The sequence below is a fragment of the Pan troglodytes genome, chromosome 5 (genome assembly GCF_028858775.2).
Source record: "Pan troglodytes isolate AG18354 chromosome 5, NHGRI_mPanTro3-v2.0_pri, whole genome shotgun sequence".
Classification (NCBI taxonomy): Eukaryota; Metazoa; Chordata; class Mammalia; order Primates; family Hominidae; genus Pan; species Pan troglodytes.
In genome coordinates this window covers 23,853,410-23,869,406 of record NC_072403.2, presented here as the reverse complement: position 1 = coordinate 23,869,406, position 15,997 = coordinate 23,853,410, and the positions used below count along the sequence as shown (strand labels likewise).

Sequence of the window (15,997 nt, the reverse complement as noted above, 5' to 3'; positions counted from 1 at the left end):
TTTTTTTTTAACCCATTAACCACCCCCCGCCACAACCCCCAGCCCATAACCCTTCCCAGCTTCTGGTAACCATCCTTCTACACTCTGAGTCTATGAGTTTAATTGTTTTGATTTTTAGATCCCACAAATAAGTGAGAACATGTGATGTTTGTAAAGAAAGCTTGTATTTTAGATTTTAAACTCAACCTGAGTGACATTAAATTTCTTTTATTTTAAAAAAGTGTTTTTATCCAATAAAGTTTTTATTAGAAGTGTATTTATAGTTACTCTTGTCATAGTGGAGAGGAACCTGATATCAGGAGAGGTTGGTAACTCACTGATAGGTTGACTGAGTCCTCTAACAAGAATTGTTTGAATACAAATTATTTGCAAGGCATTTGATGCACACCCGAAGGGCTGCAGTCAGTGGTGGAGGGTCACTACTCTGGGTTTCACCCCTCAGTCAGTGGAGATGGTTTGGCCTATGTGTCAAAACTTGAGTCTTGCTGAGTGCCAGATAATGTGCACAGGGCAGAAAGAAAAATACTAATTCAAAACATTAGAATTTCATTGTATTATATTTATAAACTGTTATACCTCTAAAAGAGTTTTTGGGATCATCAGAGTTTTAAAATAATGAAATTAACTTATAAGACTTGAATTTAGGCTGGGCGCGGTGGCTCATGCCTGTAATCCCAGCACTTTGGGAGGCTGAGGCGGGCGGATCACGAGGTCGGGAGATCGAGACCATCCTGGCTAACACGGAGAAACCCCGTCTCTACTAAAAATACAAAAACATTAGCTGGGCATGGTGGCAGGTGCCTGTAGTCCCAGCTACTCAGGAGGCTGAGGCAGGAGAATGGCATGAACCCAGGAGGCAGAGCTTGCAGTGAGCTGAGATCACACCACTGCACTCCAGCCTGGGCGACAGAGCGAGACTCCGTCTCAAAACAACAACAACGACAACCAAAAAAAACCTTGAATTTATTGGAAACCCTGTGGTGAGAATTTTAAGACTTTGCTGTTACTGACTTTATTTCAGAAGCTTATTGCTTCTGTTATAAAGTTGGCACATCTTTATTGCAGACAACATTTTTGACAAAAACTAACAGTTAATTTAAAAATTTTTTTGACAAAAACTAACAGTTAATTAAAAAAAAATTGTCTTACTATTCATTTCATTGGACTTCAGTAGTCAAACTATTAAACTATAAATGCTTGATTCTGGCCTGTAGGATACCTCTTACATTGGTAATAATATCCTACTTTTTGGTACTCAGAAATTCAAGTTGTTTTGGGAAAGGAAACTGAAAGCTGTTTGGTCCCTTGGTTTCTGTTTCTAATTTTGGAAATACACATATAGACCATGTGTTTGCTTCACCTTTTATTGCCAGCTTTTCAGGTCATGAGACAGTACTTCTAGGTTCTCTATCTTTTCAGGTAATGAGACAGTACTTCTATGTTCTCTAGCTAGCGATATGGGTAATACCCACTACTTATCAAATTGAGAAAGTAAATGCACATTTTAAAATGTTGGATCTATTTTTAAATACGGACTATTGTTAAATTTTAGACTGTTATTCCTATGTCCATTTTGTCAGTTACCTTGGCCTCAGTTTCACTGTCATGGAGCTGTATTGTACCTTACATGTAGGTGTGGCTGTATGTGAGACCAGATGTCAGGTGTGGTTGTCCTGAAGTGTTTGTAGCATACTGCTCTTGGCTCTTTTCTAAAGAAATTAATATCATAGTTTAGTTCTTATAAATGTGTCCAACTTTATACATATTTATATAATTCTTTCCAGAGTTTTTTTTCCCCACTCTCTCTCTCTTTTTTTGTTTTGAGACGGAGTCTCACTCTGTCGCCAGGCTAGAGTGCAGTCGTGCAATCTCGGCTTACTGCAACCTCTGCCTCCCAGGTTCTCCTGCCTCAGCCTCCCACGTAGCTGGAACTGGCACGCACCACCACACCTGGCTAATTTTTGTGTTTTTAGTAGAGATGGGGTTCACCATGTTGGCCAGACTGGTCTTGAACTCCTGACCATAAGTGATCTGCCTGCCTTGGCCTCCCGACGTGCCGGGATTACAGGCATGAGCCACCATACCTGGTCCCCCATTCTCCATTCTTTCCCTTCCTCTATCATACATATTTTCTTTAAAACCTTTTTTTTTTTCCTTTTTTTTTTTCTGAGACAGAGTCTCACTCTGTTGCCCAGGCTGGAGTGCAGTGGCGTGATCTTGGCTCACTGCAACCTCCGCCTCCTGGGTTCAGCGATTCTCCTGCCTCAACCTCCCAAGTAGCTGGATCTACAGGCACGCACCACCACACCCGGCTAATTTTTGTATTTTAAGTAGAGACAGGGTTTCGCCATGTTGGCCAGGCTGGTCTCAAACTCCTGACCTCAGTTGATCCACCCGCCTCGGCCTCCCAAGGTGCTGGGATTACAGGCATAAGCCACAGCACCCAGCCAAAAACCTTTCTTTTCTTCAGGGAAAGAACCCTGTTTTATAAGTTCTGTCATTCTTCAGCTCCCCAGTACCCTTTTCCCAGATGAAATTTAGTTTCAGCAATGTTGACATTTTGCGTGTATAATTGAGGAGGACTATTTGTTGTAACAACAGCAATGGCATCTAACATTTATTGAGCAATAACTCTGCATGCTAATGATGTACAGCATTACCCACGCCACCTCATGCCATCCTTCAACAGTGCTGAAGGAGTGCTCTTCTATTCCCGCTTTAGAGGCTGAGACTCAGCGGTTGAGTAAACTTGTCCAAGGTCAACATGGCTAGATCACGGCAGAGCTAGGATTGTTTGACCCCCAATCTTGAACTCCTCACCACTGTGCTTCATTATATCTTGTAGAACTTTAAGCCAAATACAGTTATGCCAGAAGGAAGTAGTTCAAATATACCAAAGTAGTCCAAAAAATCAAACCACAAGTCTGTCTGCTTCAGTACAAAATTAGTTGTTTTTCTTTTTGAGTTTTATTGAAAATGAAAATAGATTAACTGGTAATTTTTTAAAAAGAAACTGGGTTTTTTTTTTAAGAAGGCATATCAGGATTAGCATTTTTTAAAATTACAAGTGTATTTTGAGTTCATTTTAATTTTATTTCTTTAAGACAGTCTCGCTCTGTCACCTAGGCTCGAGTGCGGTGGCATGACCATGGCTCACTACAGCCTCAATCTCCCGGGCTCAAGCGATCCTCCCACCTCAGCCTCCTGAATAGCTGGGACTACAGGCACGCACCATCACACCTGGCTGATTTTTAAAAACAATTTTAGTAGAGACAAGGTCTTACTCTGTTGCTCAGGCTGGTCTTGAACTCCTGGGCTCAAGCAGTCCTCCCATTGTGACCTCCAAGAGTGCTGGTATTATAGTCATGAGCCACCATGCCCAGCCTCAATTAATTTTTAAATCTGTCAACAATATAATAAGTATCAATTGAATGGAAGCCATTTTTTTCTTCATTCATTCCATCAGGTCTGCTTCAAGGTCTGTGACTGAAGTCCCATGTGGAAAGTCCCTTCACACTGTGGGGCAGTCGTTCAATCTTTGTAGACATGGTGGAGTGGCTAGGTGGAGGGGGGCACACACTCAACAAATCTTACAGATTTTTCCTTCAAGTTGTCTTTGTGTTCTGTCTTTCTGTCCTACTTTTTGTCTTGTCCTTGCAGTAGTGTCTTAACTTACACACCGTGAGGGCTGCAGTTGGTGCCAGGCAGAGGCTCACCAGTGCGTGTCTCACTGCTGACTCTAGATGGTGTGGCCTCTTACATTCACGCTTGAGTCTCACCCTCCTAAAACAGATCTGGCCATGTCATTCCCATTGCGCAAACCATCTGTGGCAATTTCTTCTGAGAAAAGGCTGAGTCATCATGGCAGTCAGTGCTGTCTGCATTTTGGTTCTTGTCTATTCTTCCAGCTGTATGGCTCTCAATTACATTCTGTCTACCTGCTATTCCCTGAACATATCCTGTGCACTCTAGCTTTGTTCCAGCTGTCCTTCTGCCTAGGATTTGCTCCCAACACATCTGCATCTACATTTTTGTGGCTTTATTTATACCCCTCTTCAGTGGCCCTCAGTTTCCTACTACCTCAGCAGGAAGTAGTCGTTTGCAGCCTTCTAACTCCATGTTGTCATACCAGTTCCTTTTTTTTTTTTTTTTTTCCATAAATGCCTTTCCTTCTTGGAGGTTCACTCTGTGTAGGCTTCTCCTACACATTCATGAAGGACACAGAAGGGCTAATTCATGCTATTAACCACATGGATAACCCTTGTAAGCATGAATGATCCACATCATTGAACATCCACATGGATTGCTATCCAATCAATACCTAGCCTAAGCTGAAAGAGCTCTCACCAAATTCTTTGATGCCAGAGAGGCAATACTCAATAGCAGTTAAGTGTACAGTGTGCTCCAGCCAGAGACTGCCTGGGTTTGAATCATGGTACTGATGCCAGTTAACTATGATCTTGTGAAAGTCATGCAATCTGTATACCTTGTTCCTCAGTATTTTTTATTTGAAAAATGATAATAATGAGAGTTTTTATGTATAGGGTCATTAAATATGTTAAGAGAGTTAAAGCAGATAGTAACAGAAACCTATCTGGCACATAATTAGAACTCAGTAAGTGTTAGCTATTAATTAAAGTAATGATCATCCATTTCAATTCACAGACATATACTATATGACCAGGTTAGAATTTACAACCCTGAAATGTGCTACCTCTGAAATGTTAGGTTTCACTTGTTAACTGTAGCATCTTATCTCACCCAGCACCTCTGCATCTTTATTCTTGAATTGTATCCAGACCATGAGTGTCTTACCTCTGCCGTTTTCTCCCAGTCTGTCATCCTCCTGACTTTACTTCCTTCTCTACCCAATTCTTGCCCTACCAGGTCTTCTCATGGAACCGTAGCTTCCCCTCACCAACTGCAAGAATTGTGTTCTTGAAAAGTACCACAGCAGCCAGGCGTAGTAGCTAATGCCTGTAATCTCAGCCTCACTTTGAGAGGCTGAGGCAAGAGGATTGCTTGAGCCCAGAAGTTCAAGACCAGCCTGGACAATATGCCAAGACCCTGTCTTGACAAAAAAATACAAAAATTAGCTGGGTGTGGTAGTGCACACCTGTAGTCCCAGCTACTCGGGAGGCTGAGATGGGAGGATCTCTTGAGCCCAGGAGGTTGAGGCTACAATGAGCTGTCATCACATCATTGCACTCCAGCCTAGGCAGCAGAGTGGGATCTCCTCCAAAAAAAAAAAAGAAAGAAAGAGAAAAAGGGAAAGGGAAGGGGGAAGGGGGAAGGGAAAGGGGGAAGAAAGGAAGGCAGGGAGGGAGGGAGGGAAGGAAAAGAAAAAGCAAAGCACCATAGGCAGTGAGATCAAAGTCTTAGAGGAAATAAGGGGTTAGGAGAAAAACAATTAGAAAATGACATTAAGCATATACTTAAACTTAGTAGATTCTGAATGATCTACCCAGTATTCTTCCAAAACAAACTTGGTGGCATGTCTCTTGAATGAATCAGCTTCTTCACATGTTCAGAAAATTTTGCTGTAGTGATTGTAGGTTTGATCATCTGATGACTCTCTTTTTTAAAATTTTCAAACCAGGCTTTGTCTTGGAACTTAAAGTTTTTGAAATTTGCATTCTTCTTGTGATAGGTTTCAAAGGTCTTCCAGATGCTTATGTAACCCCTTCTACTTTTTATAATTCATAGAAGCATTTGTTGTATGTTTTCAATGTAGGTAATGTTAGATTATTGATAGAAAAGTATATAAACTTATCTCCAAACTACAGTTCATAAATCCTGATTGAAAATGGTACCTACTGTCCTGCAAAACCTCATTCCTATACCATCATCCCAGGTCTCACTTTCTCTGCTAACTGTAGTCTAACTGCTGAGCTTGGCAACAGAACAATCCCATGAGTCTGTGGCCCTCAAATGAGCTGTGTTCTCTGGTGATTTTTGCACAGATGTTTCCCCCTATTGGGATAACATTTCTTTGGCTTGTCAGCTTGGTGAATTCCTATTAAGTCCTCCTAAATTCTGCTCCAGGCGTTTCTCCTCCAAGAAAATTCCCTCTTTGCCCAGTGAATCCCCCGCTTTTTTGGAGAGCTGCTGTGCACTTTATATTGTTTTGTGATATATGTATAAAAAATCAGTTTCTTGTTTGAAAGACAAAAAGACTAATTTATTTTTGTATCCCAACAAAGTGGCAGACAATGCATGTGAAATGTTTGTTGACTGAACATAGCTCTTCATTCCTGTCTCTGTTGTCACACTTATCACCATCCACTTAATATTAATTATTCATGTATGTATCTGTGTCTCTTGCATGGTTTTAAGCTTCCGGATGTCAGAGACCATGCCTAATTCCTCTAAATATTCCCTCAAAGCACTCCTAATATGCATTGTGGGAGTTAGTACTCAATAAATACTTGCTGATTAGGAGAATACTTAGAACAGGGGTGTCTGATCTTTTGACTTCCCTGGGCCACATTGGAAGAAGAATTGTCTTGGGCCACACACAAAATACACTAATACTAATGATAGCTAATAAGCTTAAAAAAAATTTTTTTTTAAAAATCACAAAAGAATCTCATAATGTTTTAAGAAAGTTTGCAAATTTGTGTTGGGCTGCATTGAAAGCCGTCCTGGGCCCCATGAGGCCCGTAGGCCACGGGTTGGGCAAGTTTGACTTAGAAGATTTCGATGACCTGTTTAGTTCTCCAAGTTGGAATTGACAGTCAGAGGCTTCATAATAAGAAATATGTCCTTAGGCTAATTTCCAGGAGGCAAATGCCATTTAACTGTATATCTTTCAAATCTAGGTTGCAGCCATTTCCAACAATTAATAAAGTATTTTAATACATGAAAGAGAAATTTCTGGTTCAGAAGATACTTCTCTGATCACACACGTCTCTCAAAGCACTGACTTGTGTAGGGCATTGTACATCAGGGCCTTTGGCCACCAAACTTCTAAATAGCTAATTATAGTCAATATGCTGTAAACAGTGGTCAGAGGACTCCTTGACCCAGACATCTTTCAGAGTGAAGTGTGGGGAAGGAACTTCAGCTGTTTAGGATTTTTATTGTTGTTGTTGCAACAGGCTATTTATCCTCCTTTATTTTAGTCCTCCTTATTGAACTTTCCAGGTCTGTACTACCTACTAAATTAAGTACAGACTTCTCCTTTCAAGACCTGTCCAAGTATAGGTCCAATTTATCTTTACTGTTTTCTTTTTCTTTTCTTTTTTATTTTTAAGTCACAGTCTCACTCTGTCACCCAGGCTGGAGTGCAGTGGTGCAATCTCGGCTCACTGCAACCTCCGCTTCCCAGGTTCAAGTGATTCTCCTGCCTCAGCCTCCTGAGTAGCTGGGATTACAGGCATGTGCCACAACACCTGGCTAATTTTTGTATTTTTAGCAGAGATGGGGTTTCACCATCTTGGCCAGGCTGGTCTTGAACTCCTGACCTCAAGTGATCCACCCACCTCAGCCTTCCAAAGTGCTGGGATTACAGGCATGAGCCACCTCACCTGGCCTCTTTTTCTTTATTTTTATTTTTTTTTTTGAGACAGAGTCTCACTCTGTCACCCAAGTCGGAGTGCGGTGGCATGATCATGGCTCACTATAACCTCCACCTCCTGGGCTCATGGGATCCTTCTGCCTCAGGCTCCAATGTAGCTGGGATTACAAGCATGTGCCAACACACCCAACTACTTTTTTTAAATTATTTTTAGTACAGATGGGGTCTTACTGTGTTGCCTAGGGTGGTCTTGAACTCCTGGACTCAAGTGATCCTCCCACCTCAAGTGATCCTAACCACCTCCCAAATTACTGGGGTTACAGGAATGAGCCAAGCTGCCTGGCAACTGTACTGTTTTCTAGTGTTCCCCCACCCCCCCCATATACTCTATAATCTCATCAAACTGAACCCCTGCTAAGACACCTAGAATATTTTCATGTAAGTACTTTTGCTAACAAAATCACCTCTATTAGAAATGGCCCACATCCCTGCCTGTCAGAGTCTTCCCTGTCTTTGAAGACCCTTTCCAGATCCTCTCTCTTCTTGACCACCACATCCCCATCCCCGTGCCTGCATTCAGCTTTGATCGCTCTGTTCTGTGAGTTCTTGTGCCATTTTGTTTGTACCTCTTAAAGCACTTAAATAAATATATATTTCAAAAGTCACTTAAAACTTATTTTTCTCTGATAATTGTGTATATGTTTAATAGCAACCTTTTTTTGTTCATCCCAAATTCTAGCCATACTATGTCAATACCTGAGATTATTGAGCTGCTAGATTTGTTGCAATATGGAAATCCCATTGCATCCTTTAAAATACCTTTTTGTTTGTTTATCAAAATCAGTGATACATTTTCCCCAAAATATGTTCCTCCAAGAAAATTCTGTTATGAAATAAGTTTGGGGAATGCTGCTGTTGAAATGTTGCATTGAATATGCAAGGAGAGTAACAACATATATTAGCATGTCAAAGTCTCTGAAAAGTACTGCCATAAAGAAACCCATATTTAACTGTGTTCAGCAGCATTTCTCAATTTAGTTGATGTCAGAAGCTTTTTAAGGGCTTGACCTTTGTTAACATCCCATTCAATTTCTATGCTTGTGAAATGCTGGTCTAGAGAAATAATTATTTTTAAGTAAGTTATCAGAAATATTCTGCATTTTCTGACAGTCTCTGAAGTCTTCACTGCTGTTAAATGCAGGCAGTCTTGCCCCAAAATTGCAGGATTGTGGTGGTGATTTAAGTAAATCCTCACAACTGGATTATGTTTAACTCACTAATGTAAAAAAATTATTTCTGAGTTCTTATTCTGTACTCAGCCCTACATGAATAGATGGGATTGGGGACAGGGATTATATACCATGTGACCTGGCCTCTGTTTTCAAGGGGTTTACATCTTAAAGATACATGAGACTCAAATGTAGACAGTTACTGAAGGCATCAGAACTTTATGTGTGCCAATAAGTGCTAAGCTGTTTTGTCGACCCTAGGAGTCTTGGGATAGTAGAAGTAGTGAAGGCCAAGATAGTCTTCAAGGCTGGTGAGGAATTGAGAGAGCTGAGCCTTGAACTGTGTCTTCAAGAGTGGGCAGGTATGATCAGGCAGAGTGGAAAGACAAAGTAGGGTAAAGGCATGTAAATTGCATGAGTTGTGTGGTAAAAACTCATGGTGTGGGTGACCTGGAAGAGATCAAACTGCTTGTCCTGGAAGAGAAGAGGAGCTTTTGTGTTTTACAAAAATAGAACTACTATCAATGTGGAAAATAAGAACTGTCTCTCCTTATTTTCTCTCCAAATCCTGGAACCTAGAATGTCTTCTAAAATGTCAAATTGTATTTAGTTTATTTCTTTGGAATATACAAAAATACTAATACTTGAATACTTAGAGATTAAAAGCAAGGATGTTTTGGAGAATGAAGGGGAGGATGGGCATTGGAGAGTGGTCAGAAATAAACACACCTTTAGGCAAGTGTTAGTGAAATGCTGTTTTCTAAGGAGTTAGCAATCAAACCTATGTGTCGGGGTCACTTAGGTCTGTTTCAAGGGATGTTCTTTTTTGGTTCACTAGATATTTACTGAACAAAATCATTGCCTCTTTCTGTAATGAAGCCACACAGGTATCTCAACAGTAGTCTGTACTTGACCAAGAGTCATGGCTTTGACTGATACAATCAACAAAAGGCCATTTATTTATTTATTTATTTTTGAGATTGAGTCTTGCTCTGTCACCCAGGCAGGAGTGCAGTGGCGTGATCTCAGCTAACTGCAACCTCTGCCTCCTGAGTTCAAACAATTCTCATGCCTCAGCCTTCCTAGTAGCTGAGATTATAGGCTCATGCCACCATGCCCATCCCATAATTTTTAAAATATGTGTTTAGTATGGTTTATGTTGAATCTGATAGATGTTTATATTATTCATTCTCATTTCATTTGTTTTCCATATTGTTAAAGATGAATTTGGCACATTAAAATTTTAAATAATTTATTTGTGCAGATAGTGATTCATGAATTGGGCAGCTCCAAAATGGAAGGGGTTTGGGACTCCACTGAAAGGGCATGAAGGGAAAGCTTTTGTAGGGTGAACTCAGAAGGCAAGCAAAGAAATTATTTGATTGGTTAAAGTTTGAGTAGTTGTTTTATTTGTACTGTCCCAGTGGAAAATTCTTGATTACATAACTAATGCTCAGTTGGCTGCTGGTGATTGGCAGTGATTGGCTGAGTTTAAGTTTTGTTTTGTTTATGTAGAAACCCAGGACCTTGAAGCAATCTCAGCCTGTTAATTTTATTTTAGTAGTTTATATATATGAAAGCGATGAAGATTAAGATAAGGTTTCATATGTATATGAAATTTTTTATTTTTACATTGTAATATCACATTTTTTTCCCTAAAGGATAGCATACTATATTTGATTATAGTGTCAGTAATTACTGATACTGGAAACATTTTTCTTCACAACTACCAAAGAAGGACATATAGCCTCTAGAGTTTGGGGCAGTAACCTTGAGTCTGGTTAGGATGAGTGAGCAGCCCATCACCTCATGCAGGATAATTTTCTTCCCTGCACTCAAAAGTGTAGAATTATGCATGTGATTGGACCTTTTTTTTTTTTTTTTTTTTTTGAGACAGAGTCTTGCTCTGTCGCCCAGGATGGATGGAGTGCAGTGGCACAATCTTGGCTCACTGCAAGCTCCGCCTCCTGGGTTCACGCCATTCTCCTGCCTCAGCCTCCCAAGTAGCTGGGACTACAGGCACCCGCCACCACGCCCGGCTAATTTTTTGTATTTTTAGTAGAGGCGGGGTTTCACCGTGTTAACCAGGATGGTCTCGATCCCCTGACCTTGTGATCCGCCTGCCTCAGCCTCCCAAAGTGCTGGGATTACGGGTGTGAGCCACTGTGCCTGGCCCCTGGACTGAGCTCTCAGTTTTGTTCGAGTCCCTTAGAAACCTCAAGAAAGGTGTATCAATGAATGAATTACAGGGTGTATCAATGAATGAAGTACAGGGTGTATCAGTGAATGAAGTAGAGGATGTATCAATGAGTGAAGTACAGTGATGATGCACTACAGGGTTTACTTTTCCTTCTGTAGCAAGGATCCTTGTTCTAAAATGAATGATGAGTAAGTTTGGGTAGCAGCAGATGAGCTTTGTGGCTTCCCTTTTTTCTTTTCTTCGCAGTCTCAATTTATTCTTAACAAGCATTTATTCAGAAACACAAAAGAAGGTAGCAGAATTATATTGGTATTCCCATGTTATGGGCTATCTTCTAAGTGAGAAAGACTTTTAAAGTGCTTAAAATGCTGAAATAGGATTGGTTTTCTAAGAAGAATGAAGAAAACCTTCTTCGAATGTCAATGAAGAAAGGATAATTTTGTTATTGACAGCTAAGAAGGTGAACGTATTACTGACTACAAACCAGCACTGGTTCATTGCTGCTGCTGGTGGTTATTATTGTGCTGTGGCTGTGGCATAAAGGGCACATAAGAGAACTCCAGAGAGCTCACTGGGATTCCCCTAGTCTGTCCCAGCCCCGTTGGGTTACTGGGTTCATCGTAACGTAAATGGGAAACCTATATTTAATTACCTTTGGTCTGTGCTGTTTATATAATGGCCTTATTGTAACCCAAGTGACTTTTCTTTCCTCTTTTAAATAAAGCAGTGATTTTCATGGCTTTTAAAGAATAAAGCAAGCAAAATGAGAAGGTATAGTCAAAAATGTGGTTCATAAAGTTTTATTATTGTTCTACCTTCTTAGAACTGAGGCCTTCCTGAATAGTCTTCCACTTAAGGAAATTTTCATGGCAGAAATCTCAAGTTTTTTGTACAGAATGGAAATCCATGACTTCCTTAGAATTAAAAACACTTGTGCATTTTTATTTATAACCTCTATAAATGTTTATCTTGTTTTAAAGGGTAGACATACAAATATGTTGAGACTTGCTTGATGGCAGCCAGAGATACCAGTTATTCTAGTTCCCCTCTAAAACCTGAAGACAAAAATCACATTCCCATTGTGTCTGTCTGAGGGAACGACATAAGGCAATAAGGGCTCATTCCCTTTCAGCTAATTCGTGGAATTTCAAGAAAATGATGTTTCAACTTCATCATTATAGGAATGGGATGATTTTTCTTCCCTGCACTCAAAAGTGTAGAATTATGCATGTGATTGGACATTTTTTTTCCCTGCTACTGAGCTCTCAGTTTTGTTGGAGTCCCTCAGAGCTCTGTAAGGAGTGTCGCACCCAGTGATGGAGAAAAGGCATCCTGCTGTTTTTGCCTGTACCTTTCCGTGCCCTCTGCTCTGGAAAAATCTACTTTCTTAGCCCCATGATTCTATTTCCTATGAAGAATGATTAAAGCCATGGGGTAAATGCCCCCATTTCTTTTTCACAGTAATTTTATAGTTTATGAATTGAGGATATCAGAGGTTGATCAAGAGTAACTATCAGGAAGGCCAAGAACTGTCATAAGATTGCATGACTTAGAAATCATAATTGAGCTCCTTAATTTTATACATGAAGAAAATATTTACAAAGCAAGTCAAACTGACATTTTATTGCCTTGAAAACTGTTTCCTAGCCAAATGCAGTGGTTCACACCTGTAATCCCAGCACTTTGGGAGGCTGAGGTGGGGGGATTGCTTGAGGTCAGGAGTTCGAGACCAGTCTGGGGCAACATAGTGTCTCTTAAGAAAGTAAAAAATTACCCAGGTGTGGTGGCACACACCTATAGTCCTAGTTATGTGGGAGGCTGAGGTAGGAGGATCAGTTGAGCCCAGGAGTTCAAGGTTGCAGTGAGCCATGATCACATCACTGCACTCCATCCTGAACAACCGAGTGAGACCCCATCTCTGGAGAAAAAAAGAAAGAAAACTATTTCCTTTTCAGAGTTTTTTCCAGGTGCAATTTCAGTCATTTCTGAGTTATTAACGTGTAAAACAAACCTTTTAACAAGTGCATGTGTGGCTGATGGTGGGGAAAAAATGGAAACTTGCTTTTAAATGTCTATTCAGTGTTAAAATATATGAGTTATTTAAAACCATGGTTTTTAAATGAGAAAAACTCCCACATATATTATGTTATAGTATATGTATTTATCAAAGGAAAATATGCATACATTTTAACCAAAATTTAAGAAAAATTTAAATATAAAAATTGATTTAAAAATATTTAATCACATGCAGTAAGGATTGTGGCATTTTTCTTTATCTTGATGCTCTTCCTTTGGCATTTCTTAAAAATCATTAAAAATATCTGAATGATTGAATTCATTCTGTGCAACCAAGAGAGAAATTCATTATGCCCATACCATGTTTTTGAGCAAATATTGAGTTTATCACTTCATTCAGTAGTGTGTTTGAATTTGGCTTCTGATCTTCATGAAGAAGAATATCTTTCAGATCATGTTATCAAGGTGCTGAATTTACCTTATTTTTTTCTCTTTCATTGTTTCCCTCTGATGTGGCTGCTGTGTTGACAACCCTCTGTATCCCTGCTGCTGAATTTTTTTTTCCCATCATTAAGGAAACCTCCCAAGGTAAGCACTAATATGAAATTTGGCATGTATACTGGCTTAGTGTGCAAAAATCCAGGATTTATCACTGTAACCCGTGTAGAACATCTGTCTCATTGAGAACTGAAAACAGCATCCTAATTTAAAACTCACATCATGAACAATTAATATCAGTGTTAACATAAAGTTAGAGTGTCACTCTACATTGACAGAGCACTTTCACATATTATTTCATTCTCAGAATGAATGCTGTAATCTTCAAAGCAAACCTGTCAGGTTATTGTTTCTATTTTCTTGATGATGAAATGAGACTCAGAGAGATGAAATAGTATGTCCTAACTCACAGATTGAGTGAATGGAAGAGCTGGGACTGCACAGTATCAACAGCCTAGAATGTGGAGGAACAACTATGGTAAGATCATAGGATGGCAGTTGGTAACTGTGATTACTGATTGGAGAAATGATCTTTTCCTGTGCCCCACTAAGATTAGTTGTTATCATTGGAAAAGTTCTTCACACTTTTAAATAGAGATTCAACATTCTACCAACTTTATATGCCTCATTGGAGTTCCTAGCCCATCACAATGGCCACTAGTTAGTTTTTTTCCCACCTGCTCTGGCCAACCTTTGATGGCATTTTTACCAGTGAGAAGGCCAGAAGTTAGAGAATAGTTAGAGGAGGGAAGTCGGGGAATATGAGAAGTAAGGAATCTGAATGACCAGCCCCTGAATAACTGAAGATTGATTTTGTTACCAGTGAGCATTTTGCTGAGTATCAGAGGGACACTTAGCACCAAAAGGAATGAGAAATTTGACCAGCCCCTGGCCAGTGATACTGATTATAACTGTGGTTCTTGAGACAGGATTAGAACAGGCTTTACCTACACAAATTATATGGTCAGAATCTAAGACAAGTTGGGTGATGGCGTGGAATCCAGAAAAGACAAAGCTTACTTTCCCCTGGGGTTATGAAGAACAATCCATCTTAGCTCTTAGATTATGGAAACCCATTAAAATGCTGCTGTATACCTTGTACTTATTGAAGACATTGTCCTTGGCAATAAGAGTTTCAGCTTTAGCAAGGAAGGCATGCATTGAACAAATGATATAAGATCTGTTAAGAAAGAGGAAATATATAATATATTAGAAAAGTATTGGCAGTGGCATTCTGGACAAATCTAGGGAATCAGGAGATTCTCCCCGAGCAATTGTCGACGTAGATATAATCCCTAAAACTGGTCTCTACTGGAATGTATAAGTGCCGTTTATCTAGCTTTTACATCCCTTGCTGTTGGTTCCCCAAAGTTTCAGAAGAGTCAGTCTTGTAGTACAAAGTATTCCCCCTCAGAAAAATACCAGTGAAATACTGCGCAACTCCACTGAAATGAAAAAGAGACACAAAAACATTTTTAAAAACCACTATTGCTTTGTACACAGGAACGTTCTTGTCACTTTCTAGTGAGTATATATAGCCTAGTGGTTCCCAGCCTTATTTTTGCTGGATATCCTATTGATCGTTCCTAAGAAGTGTCATGAAATTTTCAAAATAAAATTAACGCTGAATCACAATGTTAAACAATGTGTATATGCATGCCATAAGGCACATCTGGAAAGCATAAAGATCATCTTGAACTCAAATAAATGACACAATAGAATCAAATAAAGACGGACACAAAGTAGATACAGGCCTTTCCTCATAGAAACTATGTAAATGTTGAAAGAAAGTGGAAAAGGGAAAGGTGCTTTTAATGATGATTATGTAAGAATAAAATTTTATTTAAAACGATGAGATTTGGGCATAAGTAATCAAAAGCATCAGAGAAGCCTGGTTGTTTCGATTTAACAAATAATTATTCTGGGCAGGGGACAGGTGCTGCATGAGTCAGACAGAGCTCTAGCATTCTAATGGGGGTGGGGGGAGGGGAATACAGTTGACCCCTGAACAGCACAGGTTTGAACTGCCCAGGTCCACTTATATGCAAATTTTTTTCAACCAAACGCAGTTAGAAAATACAGTATTCGGGGGACGTAAAACCCATGTATACAGAGGGCCAACTTTTCCTATAGATGGGTTCCAGGGACCAACAGAGTAGGACTGGAGTCTGTGGATTTTGGTATACATGGGGGTTCTAGAACCAATTCCCCACATATACCAAAGGATGATTGGTATGTGCACAATATAAAATTGATTATATTAAAGACCACAAGAGGCAAAATATTTGTGAAATTCATAGAATGAAAGTTCCTGTTCAGACTTCTGCTGTCAGAAATGACAAACTAGGTAATTAGCATTGCCTTTTCCACTGAGGACAACTAGGACTGGACAAAATATTAAAAACTTGTGCTTGAAGGCACTGGAGATAAGCCAAGTTAGTGAGGAATTACTAGACCAAGATCCAGAAAGAGGTAAAAATTTAGAGAGATGAACCTAGCATTTAGATATATGCCATTCAGGAAGGAGCGGCTTAA

The 15,997-nt window shown here is 39.8% G+C and overlaps 1 protein-coding gene across 14 annotated transcripts in view; it reads left to right on the top strand.

Annotated features, from left to right (window-relative positions):
* Positions 1-15,997, top strand: part of KIF13A (kinesin family member 13A) — a 228,262-nt gene that overhangs the window by 76,212 nt on the left and 136,053 nt on the right. For 13 of the 14 annotated variants that reach the window (XM_001170727.5, XM_054685623.1, XM_054685622.1 and 10 more), the window contains exon 3: positions 13,540-13,552. The exons of the other annotated variant lie outside the window; for it this stretch is intronic. In XM_001170727.5, the coding sequence (XP_001170727.1) occupies positions 13,540-13,552 (13 nt within the window). The remainder of the gene's footprint in view (positions 1-13,539; positions 13,553-15,997) is intronic. 14 annotated transcript variants of the gene reach the window in all.